Source organism: Elephantulus edwardii, unplaced genomic scaffold (genome assembly GCF_000299155.1).
Source record: "Elephantulus edwardii isolate Elephantulus edwardi_28Jun2011 unplaced genomic scaffold, EleEdw1.0 scaffold00056, whole genome shotgun sequence".
Classification (NCBI taxonomy): Eukaryota; Metazoa; Chordata; class Mammalia; order Macroscelidea; family Macroscelididae; genus Elephantulus; species Elephantulus edwardii.
The window spans coordinates 7,774,213-7,789,170 of NW_006399806.1; the positions used below are offsets into that span (position 1 = coordinate 7,774,213).

The 14,958-nt window shown below is 36.3% G+C and overlaps 1 protein-coding gene across 1 annotated transcript in view; it reads right to left on the bottom strand.

Moving 5' to 3' along the window:
* Positions 1–6,928: 6,928 nt before the first annotated feature.
* BIRC3 (baculoviral IAP repeat containing 3) overlaps positions 6,929–14,958 on the bottom strand; it is a 15,318-nt gene continuing 7,288 nt past the window's right edge. Inside the window, exons 3-8 of the mRNA XM_006887309.1 lie at positions 14,629–14,707; positions 13,675–13,723; positions 12,585–12,827; positions 7,561–7,815; positions 7,231–7,272; positions 6,929–7,122 (exon numbers count right to left, since the gene is read on the bottom strand). Coding sequence (XP_006887371.1) covers positions 6,929–7,122; positions 7,231–7,272; positions 7,561–7,815; positions 12,585–12,827; positions 13,675–13,723; positions 14,629–14,707 — 862 coding nt within the window. The remainder of the gene's footprint in view (positions 7,123–7,230; positions 7,273–7,560; positions 7,816–12,584; positions 12,828–13,674; positions 13,724–14,628; positions 14,708–14,958) is intronic.

A 14,958-nucleotide genomic window follows, 5' to 3' on the forward strand; every position in this document is an offset into this window, starting at 1 on the left:
ATCTGTAGCCAAGGACTTCTTGACAGTATTAAAGAATAAGCATGTTTGTAAAAGAGGACTGACGTTGGGGTTGGCGGGAGACTGAGAAAGATGGGTTCAATAATGTATACTGCATTGAAACAGATGAGGGAGAAAACTGTTTAAAAGGGATATGTGGTTAGGTATTTTTGTCACGACAGGAGTCTAGAGTGAAGGCTACATGGTGGAGTAGACAAGGGGGAGGGTTTGTAAAACAATGAAATAATTTTTTCTTTTACTTTTCCAAGAGGGTAGTGTACTAGTGGGGAGGGTTGGGAAGGGAGAAAAATGTAACAATGAATGAATGGAAATTCAAAGTCTCTGTAAATTTTTACTAAAATTAAAAAAAAAGAATAAGAATGTCACTTTAAAGACTAACATATACTTGACCCAGCCATGCTATTTAAAATGGATTGCTTCATATATATGTGAAAATTGGACAATGAATAAGGAAGACAGAAGAAAAAGAATTGATTCCTTTAAGTCCAAGTGCTGGCAAAGAGGATTGAATATCCTACGGACGGCCAAAAGAACAAACAAATCTCTCTTAGCAGAATTTCAGCAAGGGTGTTTCTTGGAGGTAAGGACATGTTATTAGAATAATCCATTTAACAGCATTATTACATATAATTGCACATATCATTATTATTGACTAGTCATCTCTCTGCTCACTTAATTCTGCTGCTACCTGTTCCATGTATCAGTTTATAATACATTATGCACTTTGCCACCAGAGCTCTTTATTTGTATTGTGGTTATTGTGTACCATTGAGTTGGAGCCAACCCATAGCTGACCCTTTGATGGGTTTTCAGAGGCAGTTAATCACATGGGAGACGCCCATCCTTTTCCTGCAGAGCAGCTGGTGGATTCGAACTACGTGCCTTGGGGATTGCAGTGCAGCATCTTGTCACTAGGCCAACAGAGCTCCCTACATGAGTTAATTTATGTCCTTTAAAAAATTGTAAATATACTTCATACATTTGCTAGTTTAACATTTTTATGTGTACAATTTATTTTGTTGTTATGTGCCATCAGGTTGCCGGTGACCCATAGAGACCCTATGCACAGCAGTTCTGAAGCTTGTCCTATTCTGAGCCAGTTTTACTGACACACCAACTCCCATTGCACAGTTACTGTATCAATCCATCTCATCCGGGGTCTTCCTCGCCTGTGCTGTCCCTCCACCCTTCCAAGCATGATGTCCTTCTCTAAGGATTGGTCCCTCCTGACCACATCCCCAAAGTATGTGAGACAGAGCTTAAAATCCTAGCCTCCAAGGAGAAACTTAAGTTTCACTCTTTCCAAGACAGACCTATTTGTTTTCTTGGGGGTCCATGATACGTTCAAGACTCTTCTCCAGCACCACAATTCGAAGGCATCTCTATCATCCTTAGTCATTATCCAGCTCTCTGATGAACAGCAAGTAATTGCAAAGACCATGGCCTGGATTAAACACACCTTAGCCTTTAAACTGACATCGTTGCTTTTCAATACTCTGGAGAGATCCCTGACAGCAGATTTTCCCAATGCAATTCATCTTTTGATTGCCTGACTGCTGGTGCTAAGACTGTTGACTGTGGAGCTGAGAAAGCTTACTGACATCAGTTATGTAGATTGTATTGTATAACTCTCAATAATAACTACTGTCCAATTTTCCAATACCATAAACAGAAATTCATTGCTTCCTAAGCATTGACACCCTCCCATTCCTTCCTTCTCCACATCAATGAAACCACTAGTAAACTTTGGTCTTTCTATATTTGCTCATTCTAAACATTTCACATGAATGAGATCATATATTTGACTTCACTCAACATGTTTTTAAGATTCATTCACGAGGTGGCATGTATTAAGACTTAATTTTTCTTTATGACTGAGTAGTATTCCATTGTAAATATTTCTTTATTAGTTTTGAGTCGATTCTGACTCATAGTGTCCTACTGGACAGTGTAGAACTGCCCTATAGAATTTCCAAGACTGTAAATTACCCCGGAAGCAGAGTGCCATAACTCTCTCTTACAGAGATTGAGGGATTTGAACCGATGGCCTTTCACTAAGCAACCAAGCACTTAATCCTTGTGCCATGTTCAGCCATCTGTTGATGTACATTTAGGTTGTTTCCACCTTTGGACAATTGCTAACAGTGCTGCAGTGAACACTGGTATACATGTGTGTGCTCAAGTCTCCAACTTCAGAACTGATTCATAGCTCACCCTCCAGTGGGTTTTCAGAGTCAGTAAATCACACTGGAGGAGACTGCCCATCCTTCTACTGAAGAGTATCTGGTGAATTCAAACCATGTGTCTTTCGGAGTGCAGCATAGCTTCTTACCGCTGTTTACCTCTAGCTCTTACCAGAACTCCCTAACAGTGGAATTGCTGGGACATGTGGTAGTTCTATGTTTAACTTTTCAATAAACTGCCAAACACTTCTACACTGACTACTGAATCATTTTGCATCCTCACCAGCAAAGGATGAGGGTTCCAATGTCTCCACATAGTTGCCAACATTTTAAAATATATTCAAATATATATTATTTTTTTCTGTGTTCATATTTTCCTACACATTTCCCTTTTTTTTCACATTTCCCATTTTCATGATCTTATTCCCTTTAATCAGGCAAGAACTAAAAAAAAAGTAAAGTTTGAATTCAGAATAAATAATTTCTGTAAAGTGTATTTTCTAGATTACTTCTTTTCCCCCACATATGTTAAAAATGTTTTTTAACTATCCAAGGAATAGTAGCTTTTATACAGCTTTCTGCCAAACCCCATGTATGTATAATGACTTGTTTAGTCAGTAGAAGCCATGGGATTATTTTTTTTAGTAAAGAAAACACACTTTATAGGTGCATTTGGTAATAAATTTAGAAAGCAAATTTTTGTTCAAAAGAAGTAACATAAATAGCATCTTAACAATAAAAATTATTTACAAATAGAATATGCTACTTTGAGGAAAAATGGATTCTGTTTCTGAAAATACTCAAGTCAAAGCAGGATATTATAGATATTTAAATATTCTAGGGGCAGGAGGGATGACAAAATCAAGTGGCCACTTGCCATGGTATTTTAGATTGTTTCATATATATGGGAAAGGTGAATAATGAATAAACAAGTCTGAAGAAACACTGATCTGTTTGCACTGTTGTGTTGATGAAGAGTATTGACTATGTCAAAAGAACAAATAAATTTGTCTCAGAAGTGCACCCAGACTTTCTTAGAAGCAAGAACTGTGAGACTTTGTCCCATATTCTTGGGAGTTATTACCAGGGGGAGTCAGTCCCGGGGGAAGGGCACCACACTTGGAAAAGCAGATGATCAGCAAAAGGAAGGGTGATCCTCAAAGACCTGGAGTGACACAGTGACTGGTACCATGTGCCCAAGGACAGCAGAATCGGGCAGGGTTTCTCCTTGTTGTACGTGGAGTTGCTATGAGACTGAGCCCCCAATCACACCCAACAACAGCAAAGGTGCCTTCCAGTTTGTAAAACTGATGAATGTGAATGCTCTACCACCTACTGGTTAAGACTTTAGACAATATCGTTTACATCTCTATGCTTCCCTTTTAAAATCTTTTTTGAGAACAATAGTGTCTACCTAATGAGAGTAGCATGTATTGAGCGCTCTAAGCACCTTAGAGGTCAGTTCTTTTTCCTTTTAATTTCTTTTATTTGAAGGAAAGTTTACAAATCACACTGGGTTTTCATTTGGTCATTTATATTTTTATAACATTAATGACAAATGATTAATGAAATTAGTTAATTACAGTATCTACTCAAAGCTATGATAGCAAAAGCCAAGAAAACAAAAGATGTGCTGCACTGGGAAAATCTGGAGACAAGGGCCTCTCCAAAATGCTAAAGAGCAAGAATGTCAGTTTAAAGACTAAAATACACCTGACCCAAGAATGATATTGTCAACTGCTTTCTTTGCATCTTAAAGTTGGACAATGAATAAGGATGACAGAAGAATGAATGTCTTTGAGCATTTGAGCTGTGGTGTTGGAGAAGAGTGCTGAATATTCCATGGACTGCCAAAAGAATAAGTAGATATGTCTTTGAGAAAGTGCAGCCATTGTGCTTGGAGGCAAAGATGGAGCTTCATCCCATGTACTTTGGACATGTTGCTAGGAGAGGTTATTCCTTGGAAAGGGATATTATACTTGGAAAAGTAAAGGGATGGTAAAAAGAGGAAGACATCTATCAAGATAGATTGACAAAGAGACTATAGTAATGGGCTCAAAGGTGTCAGAGATGAGAATCACAGAGAATAGGAAAGGTTTCAGATCAGTTGTTCATAGGGTTGCTATGAGTCATACTTGACCAGATGGCAACTTACAACACTCATTCATAAACAAATTCCAGGTTCCAATTCTGATATGAAGCCTGTTTTAACTGGGTTAATCTTCCCCCACCCCCAAAAAAAAGTCCTTTAGCTTGCTAGAATAGAACTTGTTCTCTGATTCTCTATTTTATCATGAATTAGGCCCTATTATTTTTTTTTTCTTTTTTGTGTGTGTACCATCAAATCAGTTCTGACTGGTACAGGAGGAGATTGTTTCTCCTTCTCCAGCAGAGCATCTGGTGGATTTGAACCGTGCACCTCTGGGATTGCAGTACACCTTCTTGCCACTAGGCCACAAGAGCTCACCAGGCCCTATTATTTTATCTATTCTTGTGATTAAAAGGAAGGACTGTCACAGGAAGTCATCCATCCAATTATTCAGTAAGGACCTATTCTGTTGTCGGCTCTGTGCAAGATGCTAGTTATATACTTACTGCCTCTAGTCGGTTTCAACTCGGACTTGGCAACCCTCTACTGGGTTTCAGAGGCCATGAATCTTTACAGAAAGAGACTGCTCATCTTTCTTTCTCAGAGTGGCTGGTAGATTTGAATTGTCAATCTTTCAGTTAACAGCCCAACATGTTACCCACTATGCCACCAGGGCTTCTTTCACTAGCTATGTGGTGGCAAACAAAACACATGGTTCTTGTTCTCATGGAACATTTGACCATAGGATATTACATTAGAGAAATAATATATGAGTTCAAATTGTGAGAAGAGTTATGAAAAGAACTAAAAGACCATTAGGAAGATAAAAGCATCCCTCATTTCATTGTGCTTCACTTTATTGCACTTCCTAGGTATTATTTGCTTTTGCAAAAGTAAGGTTTGTGGAATGTTATATTAGCAAACTATTAGCACTTGTTTTTCCTACAGCTTGTGTCTTGCGTTTCTATGTCGTATTTTTTAATTTTCAAAATATTTGAAACTTTTCATAATGCTATTGCATATCTAATAGACTATAATGTAAACAATTTTCATAAGCACTGGGAAACCAAAACTTTGACTCCATTGTGATACTCACTGTAGTGTAGTGGTATTGGCCCGACCTGCCATCTCCATGATACGCCTGTACTCAAGGGAACAAAAACTAGATAGAGTCAGAGAAAGGTGCTCTTAGGAATTAATAAACTAGGCTGAAACCTGCCTGCAGAATAAATAGGTATTTGCTGCGGGGGAGGGGGTAAGGCATGAAGGGGCATTCAACTTCATGACCTGAAGCCACATAGAACTTGATGTGTTTAGAAACTGAAGAAAGCCAAGGTGATTGGACTAGAGTAAATTCAGGCAAGCGGTAGAAAGGAAAAGAGAAAGGAGTATGCAAGTCCTTAACATCAGAACCTGATGAAGACCAAGGTACACTGTGTAATTTGCAGAGGTGTGGTGGGGTCAGGGAGGGCAGAGTACTGACTTACAGATACTTTTTGCTTCAAGGTTGTTCTTTACACAATTCAAATGGTGGAAATTAGACCTTGTCTAAGTCTTAAATGAAGTGCATCCAGAATATTTTTTGGAGGTGAAGATCGTGAGACTTTAGGAAATTTATCAGTAGAATTCCATCCTTAGAGAAAGTTATCAGTCACGTTTGGTAAAGTAGAAGGTGAATAAAGAAGAGGAAGACTATCAATGAGATGGCTGACACAGTGAATACAACTGTGGGCACAACAGCAATTATGAGGACGCCAGAGGACTAAGTAGTGGTTCTGCCCTGTTTTACACATGGTCACTAAGAGTAGAATCAACTCAATGGCACTTAAATGATAATCTTGACAAGAGATATGAAGACAGGCATAGTTTTTAAGTGGCTAAGGAATACTGGCCACATGGCATCATTTGTTTCAAGGGTATTGCTGTTGCTTCTAAAGCAGTAAACCCTTTAAAAATGACATCTGATAATTTTGCTTGGAATTTACTTAGAAAAAAAAATCTATGCACTGTCTACAATGAGCACGTTACCAGGAGGAAATGAAGACAGCTGGATTACATTGCCTCTGACTACAAAGGTCGCTACGAATGGCAAGCAACACGTAACAACAACAACAACTTTCTTTATCAAAATAATATTACAAACAGCATTTTTGAAAACTTTATTAAACTGCACAAAGTTCTTTACAAAAACACTATTAGTCATCATGTTTCTAAATTAAAGTTTCTCAATAAATATTGATGCCTATGTATAGGTCACTGAAAGAGAGAGAGATTCTCAATATAACTTTAAAAAATTTTATATAACTTTTAAAATATTTAAAATTTCATAAGGTTAGCTCAGAAACTTTAAATTTACTTACAATTTAAGTAATACTGTCATTTTTGTTTAGTATTATGTTTGTAGTGCTCTATTTTTTTATTCATAAGAACAAAATCTATTCTTTTCGTACCTAAAACACACACTTGTTTTAGATATAGATTTATATATTAATATTTATATAATACTTCTCGATATAAAATATATTTTCTAAGTTGTAAATAAATAGAGTTTCTTAACAAAAACTCAGCCAATATAAAAGTTAAAATATACATTTCAGTTCAATAACTTTAAAAGTTTAGACAAAAGTTTGGAACTTCCTCATGAAAGAAATGTACGCACTGTACCCTTGATTGTACCTCTACAAATAGGGCATTTTCTTAGGGAAGGCGCACACTCCTTGCACACCACCAGATGACCACAAGGAATAAACACTATGGACACTTCCTTGTCCATACACACTTTACATGTTCTTTCTTCTTGTAATCTCCTCAACTGTTCTTCCACTGGTAAATCTAAGAAAAGAAAACACATTTTTTATTAAGAAATTTGCTGCTTCTCTAATAAGCCAAGAGAATAAAAACAATGCTTTCCACTGTTTTAGAATATTAATAGTGTTTTACCTGAAACGTCTTCTGTAGGAATATACTTTATGTCCTGTTGCACTAAAGAAGAAAAAGAAAAAGCATTACTATATCAAAGAGGGTTGAAATTTAGCCCCAGAAAATATATTTTCAGAGTAATGGTTTAGACTGGCCAAATACTATCAATAATAATTAGAATGAAACAAGAATCTTTAACCTTTTTGTTCAATTAAGAATTACAGTGTTCAGACTATGAAATGAATAATTTGAATATCAAAAGAAAATTATTTTTAACCATGACATGTTATTAATGAAAACATATTTTCAAGTGCCCTAAATTTTTCCCCAAAGTAGCTTTGTTGCACTTACCAAATAAATTCTTATATAACATGGGATCATTTTCTTGCAGAGATTTTCTGAATACAGTGGCTGCATTATTTCCTTTTACTAGAATGGTATCAATCAGTTCTCTTGCTTGTAAAGGTATTTGTGTTTTCTGTTTAATCACATCATGCTCTTGTTCATTAATTACTCTGGAAATCAGTAGACTATCCAGGATTGGAAGCACACAAGTCAAATGCTGAAACAGTGCCATTCTGTTCTTCCGGATTAATGACAGATCATCTTTATTTTAAAAAAGGAAGAAAATACAAACTTGTTCAAAGCTGCTTATAAAGTTCCTTATGCTTTTATACATATAATTAAGAGAAAACTAACCAAAATACTACATTATTCAGGCTTTGAAGCTAACTGCTGGGTTAGGGAATATCTAATCAAAAGATAAAAAATCCTCACCACTGGACCAATGGATAGCATCATGGTAGATGGGGAAAAAAGATTGAAGCTGTCAATTATTTCATTTTACTAAGATCCACAATCAATATTATGGGAGCAACCATCAAAAAATGTATTGCATTAAGAAAATCTGCTGTCTGGTTGTAACCAAAACAGCATAGTACTGGTACAATGACAGGCACATAGACCAGTGGAATAGAATTGAGAACCCAGAAGTAGACCCAGCTATCTATGGTCCACTGATATTCAACAAAGAAATAAAACCTATCAAATGGGGAAGTAACAACCTCTTCAACAAATGATGCTGGCAAAACTGGACTGCTACCTGCAGAAAGCTCAAACAGGATCCACATCTCAAATCATACACAAAAATCAACTCAAGGTGAATCACAGACTTGGGAATAAAGCCCCAAACAATAAAGTTCATCAGAGACAAACTGGGATCAAGCTTAGAAGGTCTATTCTATGGTACTAAGAGACTGACAAATACAGCCAGAAATGTACAATCTGAAGAGGATAAAACTGATGAGAGGGACTGTCTAAAGATTAAATCTCTGTGTTCATCAAAAACTTTTCCAACAGGGTGGAAAGAAAACCTACCAACTGGGAACAAACATTTGGCAATATCATCTCAGACAAGAGTCTCATAACAAAAGTTTACAGAGTACTCCTTGGCCTCCATAAGAAAAAAGACTGATAATGCAATTACAAAATGGGCAAAAGACATGGAAAGAATTTTCACAGAGGAAGAGATTTGAATGGCAAAAAGACACATGAATTAATGTTCCAAATCACTGGAAATAAGAGAGATGCAAATCAAAACCACAATGAGGTACCATTTCACTCCAGTAGCAGTGGCAAAGTTTAACAGGACAGCAAGTAATTAATGTTGGGGAGAATGTGGTGAGATAGAACACTTATACATTGCTGGTGGGATTGGAAAATGGTACAACTACTCTGGAAGGCAGTTTGGTGCTTCCTCAAAAAGCTGAACATAGAAATTGCATATGACCTAGGTATTCCACTGCTTGGAATATACATACCCCAAGAGAAAGAGAACTGAGGCACAAATGGAGATTTGTACACCAATGTTCATAGCAGCATTATTCACCATCTTAAGAACATGGAAACAGCCCAGATGTCCAACAACAATAGAATGGATTGAGAAGTTGTGGTACATTTATTCATACAATGGAATACTATACAGCATGCTGGAGCAATGATTTTGTAAATTACTACCTAACTGGGGAGAGACTGGAAAGCATTATGAGGAGTCAATTAACTCAGTCCCATAAGGATAAATATTGTATAAAACCATTATTGCAGAATGAGTATGAGAATCCAAGGGTGGAGAAAGGTGGAAGCAGAGGGGTGAGGATGGGTAGAGGGGTAGGGTGTTAACTGTAGGTTCAATGGGGGGGATGGGTGAAGGAAATGGGAAGGATCTTTTGTGAAAAACAGTGTATTAAAACTTTGTGAATAAATCAGTATAAATATATATATAAAAGAAAATCGGCTGTCAAAGACCCCTTTAAAATGCTAAAAAAATGAGTAACAATGTCCATTTAAAGACTCAAGTGCATCAGATCCAAGCCATAGTCCTTTTAACCGCTTCCCATGCTTCTGAAAGTTGGACAGTGGATAAGGAAGACCAAAGAATAATTGATGCCTTTAAATTGTGGTACTGGTGAAGAATAAGTAGTCCATGGAGTGCCACAAGAACAAATAATTTTGTCTTGAGGAAATGCAACCAGGATTCTCCATAGGGGCAAAGATGGTGTAGCTGTGTCTCATATATTTTCACCATGTTTTTAGGAGAGGTTAGTTCTCAAGAAAAGACACCATGCTGGGAAAAGTAGCAGGTCAGAGAAAGAGAGGAAGACCCTCAAAGAGATAGATTGACACAGTGACTGCAACAGTGGGCTTGAGCATGGTGGAGATTGTGAGGATGGCAAAGGATAGGCCAAGGCTGCAATCTGCTGTTCATGAGGTTGTTATTGTCGACTCCTTGGCATTTAACAACAAATCTCCCTTTGCCTCATCATAATGCTAAATGTAATAAGGACAAGCACTTAACGAGTACTATGTTAAGCAGTCTGTACATATTAACTCATTTCTTCCTCACAACAACAGCTCCCTTTATCCTAACAATAATATTCTCACAAGACAGATAAGAAAACTGAGGCACACTGAGCCAAGGAATTTCCCAAAGGACACACATAACAAGCAAAAGTCAAACCAAGACACTTTGACATCAGGATTCATATTCTCAGTCATGTGGAAAAACAGATAAGCCTTTAAACCAAATAAACTTTACAATATAAAATTGTCATTCCTGTTCAATATAATATTGACATTCCAAGTCAAATTGGGGAAAGGTCAAATCAAGAGAAATGAAAATGAAATTAAAATTAATTAACATAGAGTTTTATCATGATCTATAAACTACTGAGCTATCTGAAGTAATAGGACACACAAGAGAAAGTATTTCATAATGTGAATTTAATATTTTCATATTTATATTTAATATTTTTCTTGGGAAAATATAAATATTTTGTAGCCAGGAGGCTTTAAATTGCAGGCAGTCTATAGACAATTGTACATGGATAATCTTTGTTTCAAGTAACTGTTGACTGGTAAACAAGGGCTTTTAAGACCGAGAAGAGTATCTTTTGGTAGGGCATGTCAGCCTGATCTTCACTTTCATAGTGAAAAAGAGAACTTGTCTATGCTGGGCAAAGATGGACTTGATCTGTGCCATCTGATCGTATATAAAAACCAGTTGTCATCAAAAAGATGCTGACTTTGGTGTGAGCAATGTATATCAGAATAAACCCTGTGTTCCATAGGATTTTTAATGGCTAAGTGGAATCCACTACCTAAATAACATGCTTCTGGAAATGAACTCTGAGAAACGATGATAGTTATAGAAAGGCTTTAGGTCTTTTGTTCATAGGGTCACTATGAGTCGTGCTCGACTCTATGGCAATCAACATCAACAACAATAATTTCTAAGAAACAGAGAAGCACATTTTTCTACGAAGGCACCTCTGAATAGACTCAAACCTTTAACCTTTTGGCCAGCAACTAAAAATGTTAGCCATTTGCACCACCCAGGTACTCTACTTTGTACTTTAGTAACTGTACTGATACTGAATTACTGTGTCATCAGGGTCTAATATGTTAATCTGGGTGTGGTCATAAAACAGGCCCAACTTCATGAACAGTGTATTTCTCCATGTAGCAGAAAATCTCATGTCAGTCATTTTATGGAGCAATATATCCCCAGACAGCCCTGTAAGAAGGCAAGGAGCAAACTTTTCACTCTCTAAACTCTGTTAAGGGTTCTCTGGTAGCATAGTTGAATCCGCCAAATGCTCCTCTGGAGAATGATGATGGGAAATCTCTGTGCAATTCACAGTCTCTGAAAGTTGCCGGAGGGTCAGCTATGAGTTGATTGAATTGAAACTTTATGAATATTTGGAGACTTGAACTTCGGTATGGGAAAACACATGTATCTTCCTAATATTAGCGTAAATTGACCACAGCTACTCAGAGATAAAGCAGAAGCTAGGCAGAGAATCATGAGGATGGGCTTAGGGGGACCAAGAAATTTGAAGTTGTAAATTACACTCTGAGATAATTCCTGTCTGTTATTCTCAAATCTTTAGTAAATCTTATTTAAAATTATAGTCTGTTTTCAGTTGCATTGAAGGGACTTAGTGGATGGCTTTGGGAAGAGTGGCAAACAGACATCAATATTCCTCTTTGTCCTAGACATGAGTGATGTTAATGAGAGTCCTACATGAAAACGGGCACGCCGAGAGTTTGTGTGAAGGACAGTAGAGTAGTGGACAAGGTTATTATGGAAGGACATGAGGGTAACCTGTGCTGAAAGCATGTGACACACAGCCTAGGACTTCCCTAAATAATGGGCACTAAATAATGGAAAGAGCTTATCTTCTTTGGGAAGTAGAGAACTTAGTCATAAGTGTGCATTAAATATCGTTTACAGGCTGAGAAACTGTTATATTAATAATAAAACTTAAGAGTTACAAGATTAAAATTAGGGAGTTCTACTGGCTTAGTGGCAGAGAACTGGCACTCCCAACACAAAGGAAAGTAGCTCGAACACACCAACTACTCCAAAGGAGAAGGATGGACAATCTCCTCCTGTGCAGTTTACTGCCTCTGAAAACCCACTGGATAGTAAGCTATACGTCAGTTCTGACACAAAAGTACACAACAACAAAAATATTAAAATTATTATTTGTCACTGACCATATTCCAGGTTACAGTAAAGAGTAAGATCTAGCCTGGAATAAAAAATGTGCTTTGAAAAACCACATGTACAGTCAACTACCCAGAGTAAAATTATGAATCAGGGAAAAGAGTATTTTTACTAAACAGATATGTTTTCTATTTTCCAAGTAACTAAATTAAATTATCATTTAAAGTGAAAAAATTCTTCAGAATTCAAATTCAAAATACTTAGAATCAGAAAAAATCTTACTGGACTGAGTTACGAATATTTTCAGTAACTTCAAGCAATAGCAAATCCTTATGAAAACAGGAACTACATAAATAAATATACATACCTGATTCTTTCTCCTCAGCTGCTCTTTCTTTCTCCTCTTCTCTTATCTCATCTTCTGCATTGAGTAAATCTAATACCAGATCACTCACAGTTTTATAATTCTCCCCAGCAGTTAGGATTTTACTCTGAACTGTCTGCTCGACCAGCCTTCTGCCAAAGCCCATCTCCAAGGCAGCCTTCACCACTGGTGTATTCATCATAACAGCATCTTCTGAATGACTTTCTCCAGGTCCAAAGTGAATAACTACAAGGAACAAATGGTTTAATACAGAATATGATATGCTGTACGCTTTTTAACAGAAAGTTGCTACACTACTAGAAAAACATAAAATTCAGATAATTTACAGACACTATTGTATTTGTTCAATTTAGTGACTAAAGTTAGAATATGGAATATTATGTTAAAATATAAGATACTCATTATTTAGCATAACTAGATTTATTGAGTGATTGGTTCACTGAGTGAAGAAAAAAGGTATTTGGTAGATAACTTTTCTTTCCTTATCAATATTTCCTTGATGTGTAGATTTGTCTGTACTCCTTAAACCATTAGTTCTATTATGCAAGTAGAAGTTAAGAATCTCATGCTCCCATTGTTATCCCAGAACAGTGAATACACAATAAATATTTGTTGAATTTAACTAAATGCAAGAGAATGATGTGGAAGAGTTTGCTCAAGAAAGGGTTCCATAAGCTTTTGCATTTTAGATAGGGGACAAGTCACTTAATCTCCTTGAGCCGCAGTTTCCCTACTGAAGAATGGGAGTATTCCCCCCATTCCATAGAAAGAATGTGTGAGGGATCTGTCACAGTACATGTAAGAAGAAGGGCTTGTTAAAATCCAGATTCCTAAACACTACCTATAGGGACTGTTTCAATTCAGTAAGTCTGAAGCAGAGACTGGAAGTCTGTAATTTACTCAAGTTCTCCAGGAAATTATGATATATATATTGATGTTTGAGAAATTATAACTTAAACTGTTAGAAAATGCATCACTATTAATTATACTTTTAGTATACATCAGTAATATAAACTTTCAATCTTAACAGCAACAAGAGGTTCTATTTAAATACAGCTGCTATTATACGTACTTGGCAACTCTGCATTTTCATCTTCTGGAGTATCTGAAGTGGATAAGAGCTGTGAGGGGGAAAAGCACATACAGATTAAAATATAAAGCTTATTCTACCTATTCCTATTTAAAAACTTCTTTTGATCAATTTATCATAAACTGAGCTACTGGCCAAATAATTTTTTTTAATCAAATGCAGTATTTCAAAAGTTATTTCCTAAGCCATGAACTAATAGGGTTTCTTCATCTATGTGTATGTTTAACAAGTGAAATCTATTCTCATTAAGGTTTTCAGTGATATATAAGACCAATCATGTTTGTTTTTCATTCCTAACTATCCTTTGGGATGTTGGGCCCTGTATCAGTTCTGTTGGCAATGGCTACGAAGTGCATGATCCTCCAATGTAAATTCTTAGTTGCTTTTTCAGAAAGTTTAGAAATGACAACTTAGTTTTTCAAATCTATTTCTAAAAAATTCATATAGGGAAATTATCAAATGCTATTATTTCAACCATTTTCCCCTCGCAAATAGTTAAATTTATGGCAACTTGACTACAGGAATGTTTAGTTACTTTTCCAGGAAGTTACTGATTATTATTCTATTCTTTCCAAAATAGTATTTTTAAATTCATGCTGAATTTTATAAAAAAAGTAAATTGTAATCATTGCTTTTAATGAGAGTCTTGTTATTTCACTGAAATCAAACTCAACTCAAACTCATGAGTTGGAAACAACTCATAGCTGATCCTCTATTAGGTTTTCAAGCAACCAGACTCCCTACAGACTCTCTTCACCAACATACCATTCTGTAATTGTCAGAAAAGAATTTGTTACTAACCAATAATCTGGAGCCTTGGGAACCCTATGTGCAGGTTTAATCCTATCAAAGGGCTAAGAATTGGAATCAACTTGACAATAACAGCTTTTGAGGTTTTACGAAATAATTTAAAAACAAAGAAACAATCTCTCCTACCTGTTCAAGGAGGTGAGGGTAACTGGCTTGAACTCTATTTATAAACTCTTGGCCTTTAACTCTCATCAAGTACTCACACCTGAATGTAAAAAGAAAAGAAAAATTTTAAAAAAGAAAAGTGAGGTGAGGCTAGCATTATTTTATAGTGGAATTCAAATATTAGCAACTTAAGTTCCTTCATTCTAGGTATTTATCTCATTTTACATCTGGTTAGTTGCTGCATATCATAGAATCATTTGGAATTACTGATTCCAAACTTTTAAGAAGAACAGATAAATGCATTGGGAAAGTCTGCTGTCAGGGATCTTTCCAGAGTACTGAAGAGCAATG